The sequence below is a fragment of the Pyxicephalus adspersus genome, chromosome 4, assembly GCF_032062135.1.
Source record: "Pyxicephalus adspersus chromosome 4, UCB_Pads_2.0, whole genome shotgun sequence".
NCBI lineage: Eukaryota > Metazoa > Chordata > Amphibia > Anura > Pyxicephalidae > Pyxicephalus > Pyxicephalus adspersus.
Genome location: NC_092861.1, coordinates 29,558,574 through 29,580,375, shown reverse-complemented (window position 1 = coordinate 29,580,375; position 21,802 = coordinate 29,558,574). Strand labels below are relative to the sequence as shown.

Sequence of the window (21,802 nt, the reverse complement as noted above, 5' to 3'; positions counted from 1 at the left end):
GCTTCCTTGCTATATTTATCTCACAAAACAACATAAGATGCTAAAATCCATCCCCAATAATCCCAGGGATAAAGGGTGCTGCTGGGTGTTTCAAAAAATTAGCAGGGTGCGGCAATGATCAGCTACTGAATATTTGGAAGAGATGAAAGAAACTTTAAACAAAGTGAAATGTGCTCAGTAGCTCAGTAGGAGTTTTGGTCTCCATAATTTTATGGTATGTTTCTGTGTGGGACTTTTAAGATTGGGTACAAAAATATTCAGATCAGACTTTGATTTCATCTATAATTTATGTGATGGTTCATGCAGCAGATTAGTGGTTCAGCTTACTGAGTAGGTTACCCAATAAGTTATAATAGACTTGGGGTTAGAAGTTTAAAAATTGAAAGATTAAGCAGTACTCACTAAGTACACACCTATATTACATAGGGGTCTATTATGAAACAGTGAATGTGACATTCACCAAGAATTCCCTGGAATCATCCAGGTGGATGTTTTAATGGCGGGTTTTGATTCTCTACCAGAGAGTATTTGGTAAAAGTTATATTCACTGCTGTATAAATAGACCCCATATGCATATAACTGTTAAATGGGTTGTAAATGTCCGGTGTAGTCTTGAGATTTACACAGCCCCACCAGCACACAATATTCCGTTGGCGACTTGATTTTTCTCTACCATACTGCAATTTTGCAGATGCAGCTTGTTCAGTTTCCCGTTTCCAGCCTGCAACTGGACAATGAGGAAACAGGAGCAGGATAATAAAGTTATCATTCATCACATTGCTCTCTCTATCAGCAGGTTCCTCCTTGTCAACATGTGTGATGAGCAAAAGTGAGAAATGTATTTCCATAAAGAAATGTATTGTAATCATGAGAAATATAAAATATTCACTTACAATAGTTATCAAATACATTGGTACAAACATGGTAGTTACAGTATTGGGGGGGGGTGGTTCAGGGGTCCTGTGGAAACAAGCCCCAAATACAATTTTGTTTTCCTGTAAAAAAAAATTCTGTTTAGAGAAAAGAATTCTAAAGCTCATGTCACCATTTTGGTTTAATCCAATGGCCTTTCAACCCCGAATTTTCCCCAGATTTGCCCATGCAGAGTGGGTCAGGTGGACCCATAGGAATATGCCCCAAGCAAAAAAATAAAATAAAAAAAAACATTTCATTTTTTTCAACTAAAATCAAAAGAGATAATAAGTACTGTCGATATATTTTTATATAATATATATATATTTTTTATTTTGCACTGACAGTTACATTTTCGGACCAGCTTTTCATGGGTTCCCACATCCACTTACTTTTAAGAACTGCAAGATACAGCATGTCTCATAAGTTTTTGTGGGCAGTATAACATAGACTTTACAAGCTCAGCAGTCTACTAAACACAAACATACCATTTTCCAGTGATGTGTACTGATATTTCTCTGAAAGGAAGTGCGGCACTGTCAGAAGGAATGTCCCCAAGGCGAGCAACAGGCCACCAATACCAATAACACGTGGCCGGTGTATGCGGCTTCCAAAATAGCTGACAAAGATTATAAGCACGGCATTGCTGATCTAAAACATGCAAGAATAAAAAGGTCAGGTCAGTAAAAGAGCAGGATGATGACAGAATTATTATTATTTTTGATTGAAGATAGAAGTATGTGCTGATCCAGGCAGGAAAGACTGACATATGTTAAACATAAAGAAAAAAAACATGGTTTACGTAAGTTTCTATGAAAGGCAAAAGGCCCATATAAATGATTTCCACTGGTTTTTTTTCAATGCCATGTGACCTTCACAGTAATACTAAAGAGTGTATGTTTCAATGCCAGAGCTACTTTGGGACAGTCAAGTGTTTTAAAGTGGACCTGTCTACTACATGTTTCTAATAAGGGTATTGGATGTTCTGACAATTAGCAGTTAAATTACAGGGGCGAGTCTTAGTGCCAGAGTGAAGTGGGAACTGGGCTTTATCTAAACTTTGGAAGAAGCTAAATATTATGTTTCACCTGAGGCCAAAAATCCAAAAGAACACATAGGGATACAAAGATTGATTGGAAGACTACTATCCGTACTTGGCAACTAAATCATCAGCATCATTGATTTTGGGCTAGGTTGTGTTGGAAATATAACAAAAATAACTTTAATGGAGTAAAAAAGGGCAATATTGTCCAAAAATGCCATTTAGAAGCAAGCTTTTGTTTTCTTGGTGCACATTGAAGAATAAAAGCTCATATCTAATTGGTAGTTTTGGGTTTTTGTTTTCACTTTTTTTTTTCACTATATATATATACAGGTTGACATTCAAAAATCCAGCCATTGATAATCCGGTTCCTTCAGATTTCCGGCATGGATTTCGGACTGCATTTTCAAATTTTACACTGTTTTCTGGAGGCACCGTTTATGTTTTGATGGTGCTGTACTCCAGGTGTGTCAAACTCTAGCCCAGGGGCCAAATCCGGCACGCAACATCCTTTTTTTTGACCCCCAAAGGAATCCTAAATATGAATTGCAGCCGGCGCCTGCTGCATTGAGATAGCGCCAGTACTACAATTCCCAGCATCACTTGACTCTATAGACCGGCGGCTCCTGCCTATGTGTGGCCCCGCATTGGACTGTTTTATATACGCAGGGAATTGTAGTAGCTGTGCTATTTAAGTGAAGAGGGAGTTCCAGCCACTCATAACATTAAGCCCCGCATTGAACTGTTTTCTTGACGTAGGGAATTGTAGTAGCGGATCAGAATGTTCTACATACCTCATGGATGCTGGAGAGGAGACCAGAAGAAGAGCTTGAAAGACCAAATCTCTTCTCGATTGTAGTTAGGCTGCTCTTGAAGTATGCACTGTACAAGAGTTGAGAGAGTTGAAGGAGCGCATGGCAAAGTACAAACACCTGGGAAGTAAAAAAGATATTATCAGTTAGTTCTCCATGGAGTCCTTGTTAGGCCTGGAACTATGTAGTCATGCATTGGAGAAAAAGGATAGTCAACCATAGCTCAAGAACCCCTTGCAACCTCTAAAGGGACCCTAAGGTTCCACTGAACTCTGGTTGGGAATGACTGGCTTAGCATATAGAACCAATTCTCTCCTCTATAGTGCAATCTGGTTTTTATTTAGCTGTAACCTTCATATTCATGGAATATGCAAAGGTTTTATCAGTCATGTGTTCTTAGGGTTGAATGATTTCTAAATATAATTCTGCAGAGCATCAATGACCTTCCTACCTAGATTTGTGACATTGAGTATTATAATGACATATTGTATTCCCTGCTTGCACCCTACACCCTTGTATTCTCAGTTTGTAATTGCTGTCTGCTCTATTACTCACCGTACACAAACACACCGATTTATGAAGAACTGATAAGGAAGTATGCCTTTTCTATATAAACAGATGTTGTATAATACAGCAAATATTAATATATGCTGGCTTGTCTCCAGAGAAGATTTACTGATGTGAATTTACCACAATTTATCATTCAGTAATTTATTCTTGTCCCAATGATGTCTTGAGGGTAGATTACAAATTTCAGGTTATTACTGGATGGCTGTAAACTGATTTTTTTAGCTCACAAACAACATTGTTAAAGGAACCCAATCAGCAAATTGCAGGGAACAGCAAAAACAATTACCATTTTAATGATTACTTGCAATGATGTTTCTTTCTACAATGTTTGAATTCACTTCTAATGTGCCGTTTAACTTTATGTGTCTTCTAACCTCAAATTAAGCTACTATAGAAAGAGTCAATGTCCTAAATAAGCCATCCCCTTTTGCAAGTGATAGCCCTTCTTTGAGATTGCTCCTCCACTCATCCACCCTACCTGTCTAAATACCTTTCAATGTAGTTGATGGGTGAGCACTTAAGAGGTTATGCTATAGAGCAGCCATTCTCAACCTGGGTTTCATGGAACTCTAAGTTTCCTCCAGAAGTTGCCTAGAGTTCTTTAAGCTGTGTCTCCTATGAATGGTGTCTGTGTAGTTGCACGGCCAACACCACTTGTCAGAACCAGCTTCATTAAACCAAGAACATTTTTAGTTGTCGGTAAAAGAGGTACTCTGAGACCACTAATGTTTAGGGGGAATTCTTACTACAAGCAGCCAATGCAAAAAGCATTTTTCCATTGGTTATAGCAGGGGTCCTCTAACAACTAAAAATTACTTGAACAGTCTCTCAGGGGTAGAAAGGCTGAGAAAAGTTTCAGTAGAGTATCACTTGCATGTCAGCTTTAGGTTTGCAGAAGCTGTTGAAAATGAAGATGGCTGCATCCATAATCAATCTAATGCTACGTACACACTCCAATATCGGACGAGAATCTGGCTTGTGTACAGCGCCCGTCGTCCATCGTCCGAACGACCGTCCAGGCTGATCCACAGATGATGGACGATGAACGATCCTAATGCAAGGGAAGGGCGATAGCGCACAACAGGGTGCCGCTCCATCATTCTCCCCCTCCCCTCTCCATAGAGCAGAGCGGTTCATGCATCGTGCAGTCATTAGTCGTTGGAAAGGATCGTGAAAGATCCTTTCCAACGACAATAATTGCACATGTGTATGCAGCTTTAGAGTTTTTGAGTTTCTTCACAAAGGTGGCATTTACAGGTAAATAACATGCATAATATCACATATAATCTTTTAACAAGATTGTTATTGAATTACATTGTCTGGTGACTCGATCTTTCCAAAGGAGACATAGCAAAGGCCCTATAATACTAAGCACAGGCATAGGACGGAGACTGAAAGCAAAAAGCCGTAAAGGGAATAACATTCATTCAATTTATTAGAAAAATATAGGTGTTGCTTTTGCTAACTTTCTTTTGAAAGTGGTGCCTGGCTATTATGGCTGCCCTACATACTTTAATACTTACTTTGTGTTTGGTAACAAGTACTAAATATCAGTAAACTGAGACTAAGTGAAATTAAAAAGTAACTGACTTACTGAATAACAGAAACCAGAGAATCAATCAACATGAAAGCCTAGTAACTAGCATCTGCAGAACAAAGAGTTAACATTGCAAGATCAATGTTTCTTTCAGGGAAAAGAATCCTTTAAGGTTACAAGTCATTTCACAGGAGTTGGATGTTTTGCCTGTTTTGTAGGGGATCTCAGGGAACAGTAGAGAAATCACAGATCAAGCAAAACAAACCTGACGTTTACTAGGAAAACCACAGGAAGTACATTTTGTGAAATCTTTTTATATCGTCACAATAATATAGCTCTCAAATATCCCTTTTCTGCATTTATACCTCTGAATTATACTTTTATTTTTTTTTTGCTCGTGTTCAAATGTAGTAAAAAATAAAAAGTAAAATTGTATGTAGCCACGTCAAATAGTTTGCCTTAACATGGTATATCTTGGTGCAAGGAATAAAGCTGCAGACCAGTAAAGAATACATTATTCATTTTTTGTCAATGTGTGTGCTTAACAGTACTTTTGTATGTATACGTTGGGGGGTTCGTCTTACCTTCTATTTCACTTGTTCCTTCCACACGTTTTACCGAATTGTATATTTCAATTACTTTTTTAGGAAGTTTTTTTTCTTGCTTTTGTGTTTTCGTTTTACATGTTCCTTTGATTTATCTTATTTTGTAAAACCCTTTTATTAAAAAGATTGAAAACAAAAGTTTGGAAGAGCCTGACCGCTACTCTTTTAGGGAGTCCAGGGGTTTTGACATCCAGCAGTCCGCTTCCCCCATACAATACTCAGATTGATGCCAACAATAATCAAATGTTGCTCACGGAGCAGAGAGCAGAATCCATGGTAGTCATGTTGTATTGCAAATTGTGGATTCTACAAACTTTAAATGCTTCCTGCAACTTCAATTATTTCATCCTTATTGCAGGGCTAATGGGCTACTAACATCATCAAGTCCTCTCCTTCGCAACTTCATTGTCCTCACTTTGCCCTTTTATTTATTTTCTGCCATACATACCATTCAAAACATGCCATCATCATGTGTGAGCATCAGCTATCCAAGGATCATCAGTTTGTCAGTTATCCAGGCACCTGATATGTTCCCTCTATTATTATTTATTAATTATTACAATTTCACAGAAACATTTTAAAAAAACGTAATACAGTGCTTTGTAATAGGAGGGGTAAAGGTAACTATGAGAGCCCTATGAGACTTAGACGGGTTTAGCTTTAAGAATAACCCAAAGAGATAAAGAATGCGGTGTCATAATAGTTATTGATTTCCTGACAGAATGTGCTGAAAAGGCCTCACCTACTATGTCATATCGTATATCATGTGTCCTGTGTAATTATACTGTGTAAACACTACGACTATAAAAACACATTCATTGTTGTTTTACCTTCTGAGAATCATTCAGATTCTTGGGAGACCTTTGATTTCTACGGTTCCATTTATTATGCTTGATTGTTCCCAAAAAACAATGTTAATATGTCATGTAGGGAGCAATAGGGGATGTAGGGGATTCGGGGGTTGTGCCATGGTCACAGAATCTGTAACACAAAAGCCTATTATACAACAGTACAACCAATATTTTGTATTAAATCTACGTGTGCGGTATATATCCCAGGTCACAATCAATTCTAGATGAAAAAAGGGTTTGATTAATCAGCAGGGCTTTATGTAATATAGGACACTTATGGGCCAGAGCCCAGGGCCACATCAAACCTTATTATGTACAACTTGTCCAAACAATTATTTTTCTGCCTCCTACTAGACACTGGACTTAAATCAGCAAAACTTTAGGATGGTAAGAAAAGTCAGAAGACTCTATTGTTCAGTAGACATGAAATCAACCCTTCTTGCACCTAATGGCGTCTACAGGTGAACTCCAGCCATACCTAGCTTGAAAGCAACTAAATTACACGTTTTCATCTTACATACCCTCAGGCGGATCTATGAAGCTTTTTCTAGCATTCCTATGCCATGTGAAGGTTTATTCATTTCTTCTCCTCAGCCAGTAAAAATGCTCAGCTCTCTGACACTGATACTAATTTATTGGGTGTACGCTGTGCTGTCAATCAGCATCATGTAATGAAGAGGAGAGGCACAGCCATTTTTCAAGGGTGTAAGATAATGTGTTGCAAATTACATGTTCTTCCATGTCAGGGTAATAATACCTTAAATGTAGTGGGTTTTACAGCTTCTCAATTATTAAAAATATCCCAGCTCTTAAATTAGCCCTAAAATGGATATTCCAATTACCATGTAAAATCAACCGGTGAATTGCCAAGCCAGGAAACGTTGCTACTGTGCTACAACCTGAATGTTGAGTTTGTTTAAAGAACTCCAAGCAACAAGTAAAATCAGTAAGCTGCTAGGACTAAGTTTATCATATTTACTCTATAACTCAACATGGTTCAAATGTAACTCCCACTCATTCTCCTGCCTCTCGCTCACCTAATTACATTTACACACACCAGTCTGCAGGTTGGTTTCTGTTCCTGGGTGATGGAGACAGGTAACCCAAGGCAAGACTGATACATGGTCACCAGAGTTGGGGTGTAAGGGGCCAACGTTTTAGTGCCAACAACTATAGGGGTGGGGGAGATGAGGTGTGTATGGTGGAGGAATCAGACAGCCATTTTAATAAGAATTCTTTGCAATTTACTGCTATAAGGCAGCTCTATGAGTTACTGTGACTATACTTCTTGAGTCTAACTCTAAGTCCCCTCCTTCTAATAGCTATATCACTAATTATGTTCAAAGGTCTATTACATTGAATATGATTGGTGGCCATGAAAGGCTTTTAGTGTTGACTTTTGTTTTTGTTTTGTATCAAGTTTCCTGTATATGAGAATCAGTTAGAAACCTAGAAAATGATGTGTTTGGGAATTCTATTGTTATGTCAAGCAGGGGTTCTCAGATCAGTGGATTTCTGACAAAAGGTCCAAAGATCTGGTTCATTCCAGTAATGCCTGGATAAAGACGAAAGTACTGAGTATGTTGGCAATGCTCTCTATGTATGACAAGGCTTAATTTTATATTTTGACTAAAATGCACCTTAAAAATAAATGTATGTTTTGCTCATTCAAAAACAAGGCATATACGGTAATTTCTTGTCTCCTATAGAAGCATATGCTTATCTTCTCCTTGCTCCATACAACTCTCTTCTATGTCAGAAGAAGCTGAAGGAAATGCTTGGTATTTCTAGGCATGGAGAATCACGTGTCTTAGTCCACACAGCTAAATCTTAGCTTACACAGGGTCCCCTCTTTTGCTCCAAACAGATGAATAGAACAATGGGGGAGTTATAGAAAGGTAGACAGATTCTGCAGAAATCTGTAATATAGTGAACCTATTAACCATTACCATGAAATAGGAATTATACATTATGGGGCTAATGCATCCACCTTACCTGATTTCCTTAGGACTGTCCTAAGTTATAAAAAAAACCCCAAGTACAGCTAACCCATCCATTAAATCAGGGCAAATGTCCCCACGTTACATGGTAAAATTCACGGTCCACCATCTGATGCTGGTATCTTACTGACACAAGTATCCCCCACTTATCCCTACTTTCTGCTTCTGGTCACGTGAGACACAAAATAGCCAAGAAGGACTTAAAGAGAGTGATTTGGCGTGGGTCATGAGAGGGCAAGCACAGAAGGCAACAACAGCTGCAAGAAGAGAATTGGCACAGGTAAGTATTGGGCTGCCTAGAGACCTGGTTTGGTGATGGTTTGTTACTCAGGGGTCTGTTACAGAGATCTACATTGTACATCTGAATCTGTCAATAAGGGAATCTATCATTGATACTGTCCCTCAGGACTGTGGCAAATGTGTTCAGTGAATACTATGTATAGAGAAAGACTCTATACACACCCAATATTAAGTGCTATTTAGACACTCCCGGTATTCACCATGGAATGTTGAGCATGCACCACATTGTCCCTTTTCAAATCTGTCTCTTTACAAAAGTGTAAAGTCTAAAGGTATGCTAGTATCTTTTGTAATATATGGGACCCCACAATCACGTACGTGCTACAAGGACAGCCAAACAAGTAGTAAATATCGGGGAGGGCATTTCTAAATATTATGGTTATGAACAATCCCATAGTAGGCCCCTCGGCAATGTTACGTTTACATGAGCTGTGATTCACACAAACTTACAAGCTTTCCATAGTGATGATTCTGCTACAGCTGGCAAATAATTCAAGCAGCAAGTGTAGAAAATGACCTCCCTAATTACAGCCCAGCCAAGAACTAGAATCATTAAACAAACAGATACAGTGAAAATAATACCCCTTGAACAAAATGTTCAGTTTGGACACTAATATTTGTCTCCCCTTGCTTGATTTGAATTAACTTTTAACTTGAAGCAGTTTAACTTGTTCTGGCTGACTTATTTTGTACTATGATAAAATCTTTAGCTTGCATCTTTTTCAAAGTATATTTATAAAGAATGTACATTGTGATTTAAATGAAAAATATATAAATATATGCAATTGTGTGAAGTCTGTTTTAAATTAAAAGTGAGCTCAGGGACAAGGATAGTCTGAAGATTTCTAATAACTTTTCTAAACCTTTCATGATTTAAGGTTAACCTCAAACCTCAGACATCATGAACGCAGCCATTGCTTGTATCTCATCGTCCCAATTGGTCTGCTGACTGTCTGTACTTTAAGCTGCTTACTCAAAACAAGTGAGGACAGGAACCCACAAACCAAAAAAGCTTTAATAACAAACAGGAATAACACCCTTCTAGCTATGCAGTTTGGAATGTGATTCACTAGAAAGAGTGAAAACAATGGCAACGAATGAAAAATGAACACCATTAAGGTCTAACAGTTTGAGCTCCATTTCTTGGAAGTATCTTGATGGGTTTGGGAGGGTACACAGCCTCTTTCCGCTTTAGTAAAAAACTCTACTATGTCATCACTAGGACTTGAACTGGACTTTTTCATTGAGGTTTAAATAAAGCCATTTGATCCAGGTCCACTAAGTCAAGTGCCATATTCCATAACAAGTCCATATTGCCCTAACAGAAAAGCTTGTAGGAGTTTTAACATGTTTATGATTTAGTACCCCATGGCCCAAATATTGTTTTAAGTGTTTTACAAAAAGTCCACTTTGTTAAAATTGCCTTTATGCTTTTATATATTATACATTTTATTCTTTAGTTATTCATTTAAGGCTTCCACTGACTTTGGGTTCTGAGTTTTTTTTCCAAGCTTTGGATATCTTAGTCTACCACTTAAGTTGATTCCAGTCAACGGAATCATTTTTGTGATTTATTTTCAGATTATTTTTTATATATAGGTTTCTGGTTTTATATTTTTTTCTAATTTTGTTTCATATTCTTTTTTTTGGTAATAGATTTCTGTCTTGATAGGTGCTCAATAATCACCATACTTATAGATTTGTTTTCTGTCTTGATAGGTGCTCAATAATCACCATGCTTCAGCAATAGTTGTGTGATTAAAAAAGACAAAATAAATAAATCTGACCTTCCTTACTTTTTGTTATGTTCTTTTTTCAGTTTAGGCAATGCTTGACGTCATGCTGTCATGTTACTTTATTGCAGCTTGTACTGAAGAATTGAGTAATCTCAGCGAGTGCTAACGACTAATGACCTGTACCTGTGCTATTAGTTGGCTTAGTAATTTACCTGGAATTTTAAGGCAAAAAAATCTCACTGCAATGTTTGGCAGGTGAACAATCCACTTTCCAATGCTGTGTAATTATCAGATGAAGTGTTTATGATTTTTCATTAGTTCTTTTAAAAAAATTTCTAGGACAGCTTGTATTCCAGCTTCTTTATCTATGTAGAAAGAATGCAACATCACACATTGATTCATAATGCACATGTGTTTGTGGTTTAAGCCGATTTTGCCAACCATATGACCTTTTTTAAGTACAAAGTAGTAAAATCTACTGGAACAAAGACCAAAGCCCAGCGGGCTACATTAATAATGTTGGCTGGTGTATGGGGTTATGTAAACTTATGCCAGAGTCTGGTCAATACGACTATATTGATCACTGTGAAAACAGCTTAAAAGTAGCTGAATACTTATACTAGGAAAATAATAACTTAATGTAACATTTTCTACAGATGAATATTTTTTTTTCTCACACCCTGGTGACAGAAGGAGAGTGATTCCTATGGATATAATTGAAAACTGAAGATGTTTGTGTGTTTCACTTAATAAATTGGTAGTTTGGAAAGTGTTCTTCTAGCATGACCCTTTGGTTGCCCCAAACCCTAGCAAACTAAAAAGTGATATAAAAGGCTAGAAAGACCCTATGATATATTTACAACAGAGACTGGTGGCTACTAAATTTTACATTTTAGTTTTTACATATAAGTTTCACTTGCAGTGGAGCACAAAGCTTAACAAAAGTTTATGCCAAATGAAGGTAGGAAAATAAACCTTACCCACATTTGTCACATACGTATGTTTTCCATGATGTAGTTAATAAGAGAAGTGGGAAAGGCAGGAAGGACTGGGTCACCTTATATGTCCTATGTTCGGTAATTCAGCAGACCCCAAAAATCCCTGAGGTCAATGTAAAACATAATTACACAAATCAAAAATTATTCCAACATTTCTTTGGACCGAATCAAATCCTTTTCCTACTGACTATCAGGCTACATCTCATAGTCTTTCATGTACAACAAATAATTAGTGAATACATTTACATACCTAGACATTAAAGTCCAAATGTTTTTTATCATCTTGTATTGATCTCAACCTTATGCCACGTAATCATAGATTCCAAGAATCCATTCATACGTGGTGCTGCTAATACACTTTCCAATGCTGTGTAATTATGTGCTTATGGTTGGTATGGTATGGTCAGGACTGCACTGAATAGGTTGAGCAAGTCTTTTCAAATAATTTTCATCTATATAAACAATAACATATTGGTCATAAAGCTAAATTTAGAGAAATTTTGCCTAATTCTTCTGGAATTTTGTAGTACGTTGCTCCACCTAGAATTTCCATGGATTTTTCAGGCCAAAAAATAAATCTGTACCAATAATCTTATCACTGTATAAGCGAACCTATATGGAACAAGAATCTCCTAAATAATTCAAAAAAGTATTTCCATAGTTAAACCTTTCAGGTACTGAAGTCCAGTAAAACATAGCCACCTAACATATACGCAAAATGTAGAACATATCTGTATGTAATTACCCAAAAAAATACCACCACAGAGCATGTGAAAGTTTTTATTCTAGAAGGTTCAAGGACAGTTTTCTTTAATTCCCTTTTATAATGTCTCAGGTACTCAGTTTTATATATATAAAGCACATCACTAGCTGCCTTAATTTAAATATTTTGTTTAAGTGAAATATTGAACAGAGTCATTCAATAGGAGACAAACAATGGAATGATTCACTGCACTGACTTCATTCCTTATGTATGTAGATTTCAACTATTGGGCTCAGTAAACAACAGATTTTATACCATCATGGAACAGCCTATACAGCATGAGAAAAGAAGCTGAAATCTCTACCTGCTACTTAAAAAATAAAGCACAAAACAATACTCGTTTTTTTTTTTTTTTTACGTTAAAAAAGAATAATTATTTCATTACAATTTTGAAATCTGGAGGCCTAGGGTCCAAAAAGCAAAACTGGGTAATACCTTATTTTCCATCTTTTTCTAAGAACACCCTTGTTGCTGGGTATCTTGGTGGGTAGAGTATATCCATCCTTGTAAAAAAAAAAAAGGGACCAGGAATCCAAGGATATCAACTAGCAATTTAGCAACATCCACAGAGAAGAATGCCTTCGTTCTGATCAATGTAAAATGTCAGCGTGAAATCCCTTACAATTTCTTACACTTTCCATTTATCTAATGGTACAACAAGATGAAAAATAAATATTTAAAAAATAAATAAATATATTGGGCATATTTTAAATATGTTCATTTTGCCAATGTTTTCATGAGTTCCAATGTCTCTTAGACATGTACTAATTCATAGAAAGGTAGAGGTACACATTTTTTCTGCTGGTTGGCCATCTTTTTTTTCGGCTCTTACTAATATTATATCCATTGATATAAGGCTGGAAAGTTGGAAGATTGTCTGTTTAGCATTAGAAATTAAACAAGTAGGATATTGTTACAGGTTTAGAAAGCTTTGTCATTGTTACGGCAGCAAAAAACACGCATCCACAACGGTATCCCGTGTTTGCTTTTATTTTTTTATATAGTTTAACTAAGTAGAACAAAAGTTAAAAAAACATATATTGTAGGCAGAAGTAGATCTAATAGTAAACCGGAAAGCTTATGCTACAGGGGGTGAGCACACAATGCTAGGGAGGATTGAGGAAGCAGAGGTTAGGTGACCTGACTCATGACAAGAGCTATTGATAACGCTTCTATTTATAGTCCTAATAGGAATGGCTATCAGAAGAAACACCCTCAATTTTATCACTAGGAATTCAGCACAGTCAGTAAGACTAGTAACTTTATGCCATTAAGACTACTTGCACAATGGAACTTTTGTATAGTAGTCATTTTTTTACTGCCGAAACCAATTGTTTATCAATTGTCAGTTGATTGCTGATTGAGAAAAGCTGAAAATGAAACAAGGATTCTGCATAGTTGTCATTAATAACATTACTATTGTTGCACCATTTGTTTTTACATATAATATTTTGTTATTCTGAGCAGTTACTTTGCAATATATTGGACAAACAATAACTACAATTGGCTGTTTAATAAACCATTCCCGTTAGTTTGTATATTGTACACAACTAGAAATGGAAGTTGTATCAATACAGTTCCAGATATGTGCAAGGAAATGACATTCAAGAATACATTATGTCTTTACCATTTATGCCAACACACCACACTAACATACAATGGTTTAGTAACCTAACAAAAAGAGGCAGACATTGTTGGGTACAAACCTCCATAAAGTTTCTAGCATACTGTGTTATTGCACCTCAAATTTGTCTTGTTTTTTTATGCAAATTTACAACCTAAATAACTTAAATCACTTGTGTTATACAACTATAACACCCAAAAAAAAGAATGTAAAACATCTAAAAAAAAGTCTAAAAGATTAGTAGCTACTAACACTTAACATCACAGCAAATGCCAAACCTTTTTATCCTTGATTGAACCCATCAAACAAAACCTTAACCTCACTTATTCCCCAACATGAAACCCAATTGAAGCCGCAAAAACATATTTGCCCACAGAATGGGGGAGAATTGATGACAAATCACTCATTGACAATGAACACCATCTGAACTGGTTTTGAACAAGCACGGTGGCTGCGGCTGCTCGGGGGATGGCAGATTGTCGGCCACCTTGGAGCCATGCAGAAACCAATCGGGGTGAAATTATCTGTATCTACTTCTTTACAAGCTCTTCTACTCCTTAACGTTGCAGTCCGAAGCCTGAAAAGTCCAAAAATGAAAACAAAGAGAAGATGTTGTCCATAACAGCCAAACAGATTTCTGGTGTAAATATTCTATGAAATAACGCCACAAATCTAATGACCCGATTGACTTTTTAATCTAATTACCTGATTTGACATTTGCTGCACATTTAATATTCCACCTATACCCATGCACCGCCATAATAATTACATAGTAACACCAGTGTTTAGGGCTTGTGGCTCTTGTGTTTCCTCCCCTCCTCCAGTCTACTTGTTGCGCAGTGAATAGACATCACAGTGCATGCCACATATTTCTGGCATGCAGGGGATTTCAGGTAATTATTATAAAGGTATATTTCAAGTAAATATACTGAATATATTAAAATGTGCATTCTGCATCTGTGAATAAATAATTGTACTGAGAGGTGTATTTTATTTATTTGACTATATACAAATATAAATGTAGTTTAATTATATAATGTGTGAGTGAACTCTCTGCAGGTAAATGAATAGCAAAGCATAGTATTTAACAATACTACGTAATGAAGATTAGGAGTTCTGACTTTTGCATGCCTGTACATGTCAGTGAAGGAATCAGTATGACACCAACCAGTAACTAACATTTTCAGATGCTCAGGGACCCACACCACACTTATGTGCTCATGGCTAGGAGTTACATTGCCCTGGCCTGGAAAACCAAGATGGCCAAAGATCCCAATCCCAAAAAAGAATAAGTGAAGGTGTCAGCCCCATCCCAAGAGCAAGGGGAGGTGAGTTCTGTTCCACTTTACACCTTTCAGTGAATGATGAATAATGCACACTGATGATCCTTCCTGTGTTAGAATGACAGCTCAGTACAGCGCAATGGAGGCAGACGTTTGTCGCTGGCATTCTCAGATGCTAGTACAATGCATAGCTAATGGTCATATGTAGGCAATGGTCCTGATTTATTAAAACTCCCTAAGACTGGAGAAGATACACTTTTATCAGTGAAGCTGGGTGATCCAACAAACCTGGAATGGATCTGGTCCAGGATTCATAACATTTGCTAGCAAATAGCTAATGACTTTGAAGAAATCCAGGTTTGCTGGATCACCCAGCTCCACTGATGAAGCGTAGCCTCTCCAGCCTTGGAGAGCTTTAAAAAATTAGGGCCAATGTTTTGGAGCCATAAAGTACTGACTTAAAACTTTAGCCTGTTGAAAGAGGATCTGAAATGTTGTTTGCAAGTGTCATTAAAATTGCTTTGAACTAATAAATCAACAGCATCACCAATCACATCCATTCCAGTTCTCTGCGCCATGCTGGACTGCTGAAAACCAGGGCTGAAGGCCACACACAGAGTAATGGTCCTTACAGTCACCCTACTATGGCGATTCTGATTTTTGGGATGGAGCAAAAGCACAAATAAATAAACAAATGAAAAAACTTTTAAAAAATGTTTTATGTTCATTTAATATATTTTACAACAAGTTACAAATGGTCTTTCAATAATTTTGTTGTCCAATTATTATAATTACTTATGATAAGAATGTTATATAAATCAATACTGATGCTGATATAATGACATATAAAGTTATAAAATATAATACGTTCCCAGATTCACCCTAATCTGTAATATTGCCAACAGGATTCTTCATTACTTTACTCATTTTAAAATGAAAATTGTTGCCTCATGCCAAATCTGTCATCACTAATGACTCATAACAAGTTAGAGTTTGTATATTGATGTTAAGTGGAGTAAGTTGGTTTGGCGCAGCGCTCTGTGTTTACTGGATACCAATATTATATAATGCAGTCCTGTTTTAGAGGTGTAATAACAGTCAATATGAAATAACTTGTTCAGTTTACACATAAATGGCCTTTTGCAAACAGATATAGATATTCATGAAGCTTACATTAATATACTTTGAACTCTATGGGCTCCATTTATAACACAGGGAATCAGACATTCCCTCGTGGGAACCCTCCAGGCGCATGTGTTTCAATGGCAGTAATTGATTCCCACCAGGAAATGTTTGAGGGAATGTCAGATTCACTGTTTTATAGAGCTCTAAAAATTATAACTGTACAGCCTGAGGCTGCAGAGAGTTCACCTGATATCTGATAGTTGTCGTTCTAACCCATCATGCCTGCTTAATCAATTAACAATAACAATTATGAAAATGAAATTGGGTAGATGATTTTTCAGGCCAAGTATACACTGCCCGATTTTCATTTCTAACCATTTTTCTACCCAATAAAACAAATCAGATTTCAGGCGATCCTGAAGGGACCAGCAGATGACTAATTGTAATTGGCCAATATTTTGGGTTTTCAATCAGATGGATATTAAACAATAGTACACAAGTCTTATCCTATGTATGAATAATGGATCTAATCTAATCGTAACTCCAGCTGGAATTCTGATCACTTTAAATCTGAGAAGGATGATTGAAAGGGAAAAACACTTTGAAAATGACCAAAGGGGTTGATTGAGAGAGACAATGGCCCAGATTTATTAAAGTTCTCCAAGGCTGGAGAGAATACACTTTTATCAGTGAAGCTGGGTGATCCAGCAAACCTGGAATGGATCTGGAGCAGGATTGAAAACAATTGCTAACAAATAGCTATCAAATAGCTTGATTTTAGGAAATCCATTCCAGGTTTGCTCAATTGCTCAGCTTCACTGATGAAAGTGTATTCTCTCCAGCCTTGGAGAACTTTAATAAATCAGGGTCAATAAGTGTAGCTGTTGGAGGGTTCTCCTCATTTCCTGTTTGGTACCGTAACACATGTTTTGGCTGGTCATACACTTGAAATATAAAACAATTGTCATGCAAAAGTGCCATTGTTTTCATTAAATATGAAATCACAGAATTGTCTATCTGTAAATACACAAGCGTTAGGGATACACAGTGCAACTACTACATCATGGTGTATTTAATATTGTTCATTGACTATAAGGCTGGCTGTACACCACCGGATAAAATCAAGCAAACACATCTTTTCGTGCATTGTTAATGACGATATGTACAGGTATTAATATTAGTGTTCAACTGTATTTATATAGTGCCAACATATTACAGAGCGCTGTACATTAAATAGGGGGAAATGAGTAAATGGTGGACAGATACAAACAACAAAACAGAAGAAGGAGATGATCCCACCCAAAAGAGCTTACAATGTAGGAGCTATAGTAAAAAAACACTTCTAAATTATAGCACTGACTGTTATTAAACCAAGGCATTAGCTAACATATTAGAAAATCTATTTGCAGGCCAAGTTATTATCAGCCAAACTATGAAGATGAATGTGAGGTCCTGACAGCAAGGATAGAAAGTTATTTTTCTAACATTCTTTGTAAGACCTTAGCCCACCTTTGGCCAACCCAACCCAACAAAAGTATTATCCGGTATTATCAGCCATATCAAGGTAAACTGACTTCTTCTGAAATCTGCAATGATGTCAACTACAAATGTGTGTTTGCACTCATACTGCTTTATCAGTATAGGTAGGTCATAGGCCTTGTCCACATGGATATTTTTGTGCATTCTAGTTAAATGAAAACCTTGAAGGGTATACAATATTGTACTGTAATTTTTTTATGCATATTTATATAAGAAAGATACATCAATAAAGGCCAACAATACATACATTACAACTTTGTTTGTATATCAGGTGCTGTAATACTATTTTAATTCAGTTTTTGTTTTCCTATATATCCCGTACCCGTTACCTGTTGATTCAACAAGCAGAGCTGATATTGTTACACCTTATGTCAAAGGCCAAGTTGTCCAGTACAAGTGTTAGAACAAGCCGTTATAAATTGGTTCTTACAATTATAGTAAATGGGTTAAAACTTTTAGATGCTTTAACTGGTTAATTGATTATCTTCTATTAGGTTTTTTTTTTATCTCCTATAGTCTATTTAAACTACATGTCTATCTAAAGACATGTCAAATGAATGTTATCCGAGACAAAGAGGCCTTCTTATTTTGGCCAAAAATTCAGCCTGTGTACAGCAGCCCCCGATGGCGTTCCTTAGTCTGCCATGGCAAATTTTTAAACAACAGGAATAACTGTTGTGCTTTCATAAGAAGGAGAGCACAGTGGGCTGCTGTTCACTTATCCTTCTTCCTTCCATCTCCAAAGAGCTGAACAGTGCTGTGTGTACAGGAATTGTTCATTCATCTGATACTGGAAATGATTGGTATAGATTGTTTCAGTGATAGTGATCTGACATCTATGTGATGGATTTACAGGGTTTAAGACTATTCTGTCCACAGGGTGACAACATAGATGTGTGCTGTGCAATTTTACTGCACAAAGAGCGTTGTCATTCTATTAAAAAGAATTGAAAAAATCACATATTTACTGTCAGAATAAACATATAATAAAACTATATTTTTGTGGGGGGCTCAAAACATCGAAAAATGTTTGCGTCAATGCAAGAAATAAACTAGAATGTCCATGTTTAATTTTATTTCTCTATATTTTAGTATAAGCTAAATGACCAGCTCCGATTTAGTAATATGGCCCCCCATCCCCATGACATATATTATGCTGAAATCAAAGCTATCAAACAACAAGCTGCAAAACAACATTCAATACATTTTTATAAACAGGTATGCATACTTTTACATAAAGATTTGAGAATTTTCTTTGACATACATATATTATATTATATTGATGAACCTTGGGTGTGATGGCATATTTGCTGCTGTTGTTTCCTCCAGTAAAGCTGTATTGCAGTCATTATAAATCCTATACAAGGGATTATGATCGGCTACTTTGAATATAATGTACATACCATCCAGTCACATTAGATATAGAAATGCACACCTTTGTACACGGGTGAGCCGTATTGCAATAAAAGTATGGCAGTGAGCCAGTCTATAAATGAAACAACACTCATAAAACTCTTGTGAACAATAGCCTTGAATATGTGCATTGAGGCAAACTATGTCTACAAAAGTATGGGGAGTGAAGAATGAGCTTGTTATGGTGACTAAGTGCTTAGCACTCTCACCTTGCAGCTCTGGGTTTTAAATCCCATCTGCATGGAGTTTGTGTTTGTTTATTACTCCTTATATATAAATGGTTTATTCCTAGAAGCATACAGTTATACTAAAAAATAACATATTCAGCTGCCAAACACAGAAGCCAAAAGTGTGCCAGGGCTGGCAGTGCAATTGAAGAGCCGTATTATTGCAGCACCTCATCACCTGAAGAACACTATGAACTTATGGTGTAATTTACTTCCTACGTCCCAGAAATTTCCTCTCTTTTTTCTTTTTTTACCTAACTAAATAACCTCTGTATGAAAAAGAAGGCACCAATAACTTCATATGTGTGCCCTTGCCCTAAGTGCTCCATAAGCCATGTCCACCAAACTCCACTCCAACATTCATTTCACATTTAAGCTCCAAGTCATCATTTACATATTATGCACTATGGGCTCACGGATTCACATTGTAATACAAATGTTAGCTACAGATTCACATTCTTTATACCCCTCCTTTTTTTTTTTTTGCAGAAGCCTTGCTTACCATGGAGGAACCCTCGAAATGATTTTCGGGTATTAGGGAACCCCTGCTATAATTACTATATGCACAGCTCACAGAACATTAGTGTGGTGGTCAATGGGAAGAATTCTTTTTACATTGCTGACCAGTGGGAAAAATGTCGCCCTTACAGACAGCCAAAAAGTTCATGATTTCAGTTAAAGTGACCTGAGAGTCATAAAGTGCTCAAGGAACCCCCAGCAAATTCTGGAGGAACACCAATCTGCAGTCAGAATAGGTAAGAACATCTGATGCAACACATTTTGGTGATGGTGGAGACCATAGAAGACAATCTGTAATCTGAGTGGTTTATAGATAGCAAATATATGATATAGGAATGAATAATAAATACATGTTCACACACACGGGGATTGATTAGGTGAGAGCCGCCCGTGGTGGGCAGCACTTATAAAAAAGTGAATGCCACCCACACATCATCTCTGACAGTATCATTCTGATTCACTTCCTCAGTTTCAGTATTTGACAACGGTAGTTAGATACCTTCAACCCCACCAGTTTCATCCACAAGAATAAAATGAAGACTTTAGACTATACAAAGGCTTGGCTTTGTTATAAAAGTACGAAGATATGGTGGGGGAATTCCATAACATACAAAGACCTTGGCACCATCATATTCATCACCATATATGATAGGAACAATCTTAGCATTTCTTTTTTAGACAACCCAGGCAAATAAACAGATGAGTTGGAAATGTTGGGTCTATTCTCCACTGATATATCAATGCCATGGTTTTCAGCCCACTAGACCACAGTACGGAATGGATTCAGAACCTGTATGTTGGGTGAAAGTGAAAATGTTTGCAGGTGATAAAGGTGTTTCAAACGCGGTGGGTTGTCCCTAATGATGAGGTTATCTTGAGCATCATATTAGATCAGTGTTTCTCAACCAGGGTTCCGTGGATCCCTAGGGTTTCTCTTGAGGTTGCCAGGGGTTATTTGAGCAATTAGTGACTCTCAGGTCTGTTTGCCAGATACGAATAATCTTTTTTGGCTATCTGTAAGGTTGGCAGACTTTCCACTGGCCAGCAATTTAAGAGGCATTCCCCCTACTGACCACCACACTAATATACTGTGAGCTATGAATTTATATTAAATATAGCTCGGGGTCCCTAAAGAGCTGAAAGTTATTTCAAGGGTTTCCCCTTACAAAAGGTTGAGAAACACTGTAATAAACTTCTTGTGGTTTACAAGCGTGCAACAACAAGGCACCTTTCTGAAATTCTCTTTGAATTTGAATGATTCCTCGTTGGCAGAAAAATAGCCTAAAACTGCTCTCAAAGTATTAACTGTATATGAACTAGAAAAGAAAATTAGAAGTCAGGTAAAGGAAACTTAGTGCAAAAGCTCCATTGGAGAACCATAGGCGCCCCATCTACAATCAAAAACGGTAAGCAAATCTGCCCATCTATGGACAACCAGAATGTCCCATATATGTTACATATACCAGGGAATTTTTGAAGGTCCCAAGTATATGACGGATACATACTACACTCACCGTACTATATTATCTTAAAAATAGAAAGGTGAACATAGCATCTTACCTTAATGTTGTTGAAAAGTCCCTTGCAACAGCCTGCCAGGGTTCTGCTTTGTGACTTGTTATCTCCGAGCTTCACCCCCATTTTCAGTTTTGTACTTAAAAAATGTTTGAAACAGTCCTCTAAAGAGACAGAGCTGAACAGAGCAGTCTCTCTGTATGTGTCAATGGATGGCAGTCTCTGGATAGGCTCAGGGTCTCGCTCTTCTGCATTCTCCAGTCCAAGCAGTCTTGTTCTCGGTCTCTCTCAGCTCAGGTGTCTGTAGAGATTTAAGTTAAAGGGGAGGATTTATAACTTTTCCACTATGACAGATTCTTTCTCCCTCCCTCCGCCCACTTTTTAAACAATTGGGACAAGAGAAAAATGCATGAGCACACAGTGAAATGAAA

General features: G+C 37.0%; 1 protein-coding gene across 1 annotated transcript in view; it reads right to left on the bottom strand.

The window, feature by feature from the left end:
* The window catches only part of SLCO2A1 (solute carrier organic anion transporter family member 2A1), a 37,117-nt gene extending 15,435 nt beyond the window's left edge, over positions 1–21,682 (bottom strand). Inside the window, exons 1-3 of the mRNA XM_072407636.1 lie at positions 21,417–21,682; positions 2,749–2,886; positions 1,401–1,563 (exon numbers count right to left, since the gene is read on the bottom strand). Of these exons, the coding sequence (XP_072263737.1) occupies positions 1,401–1,563; positions 2,749–2,886; positions 21,417–21,497 (382 nt within the window). The 5' untranslated portion in view covers positions 21,498–21,682. The remainder of the gene's footprint in view (positions 1–1,400; positions 1,564–2,748; positions 2,887–21,416) is intronic.
* Positions 21,683–21,802: the final 120 nt, after the last annotated feature.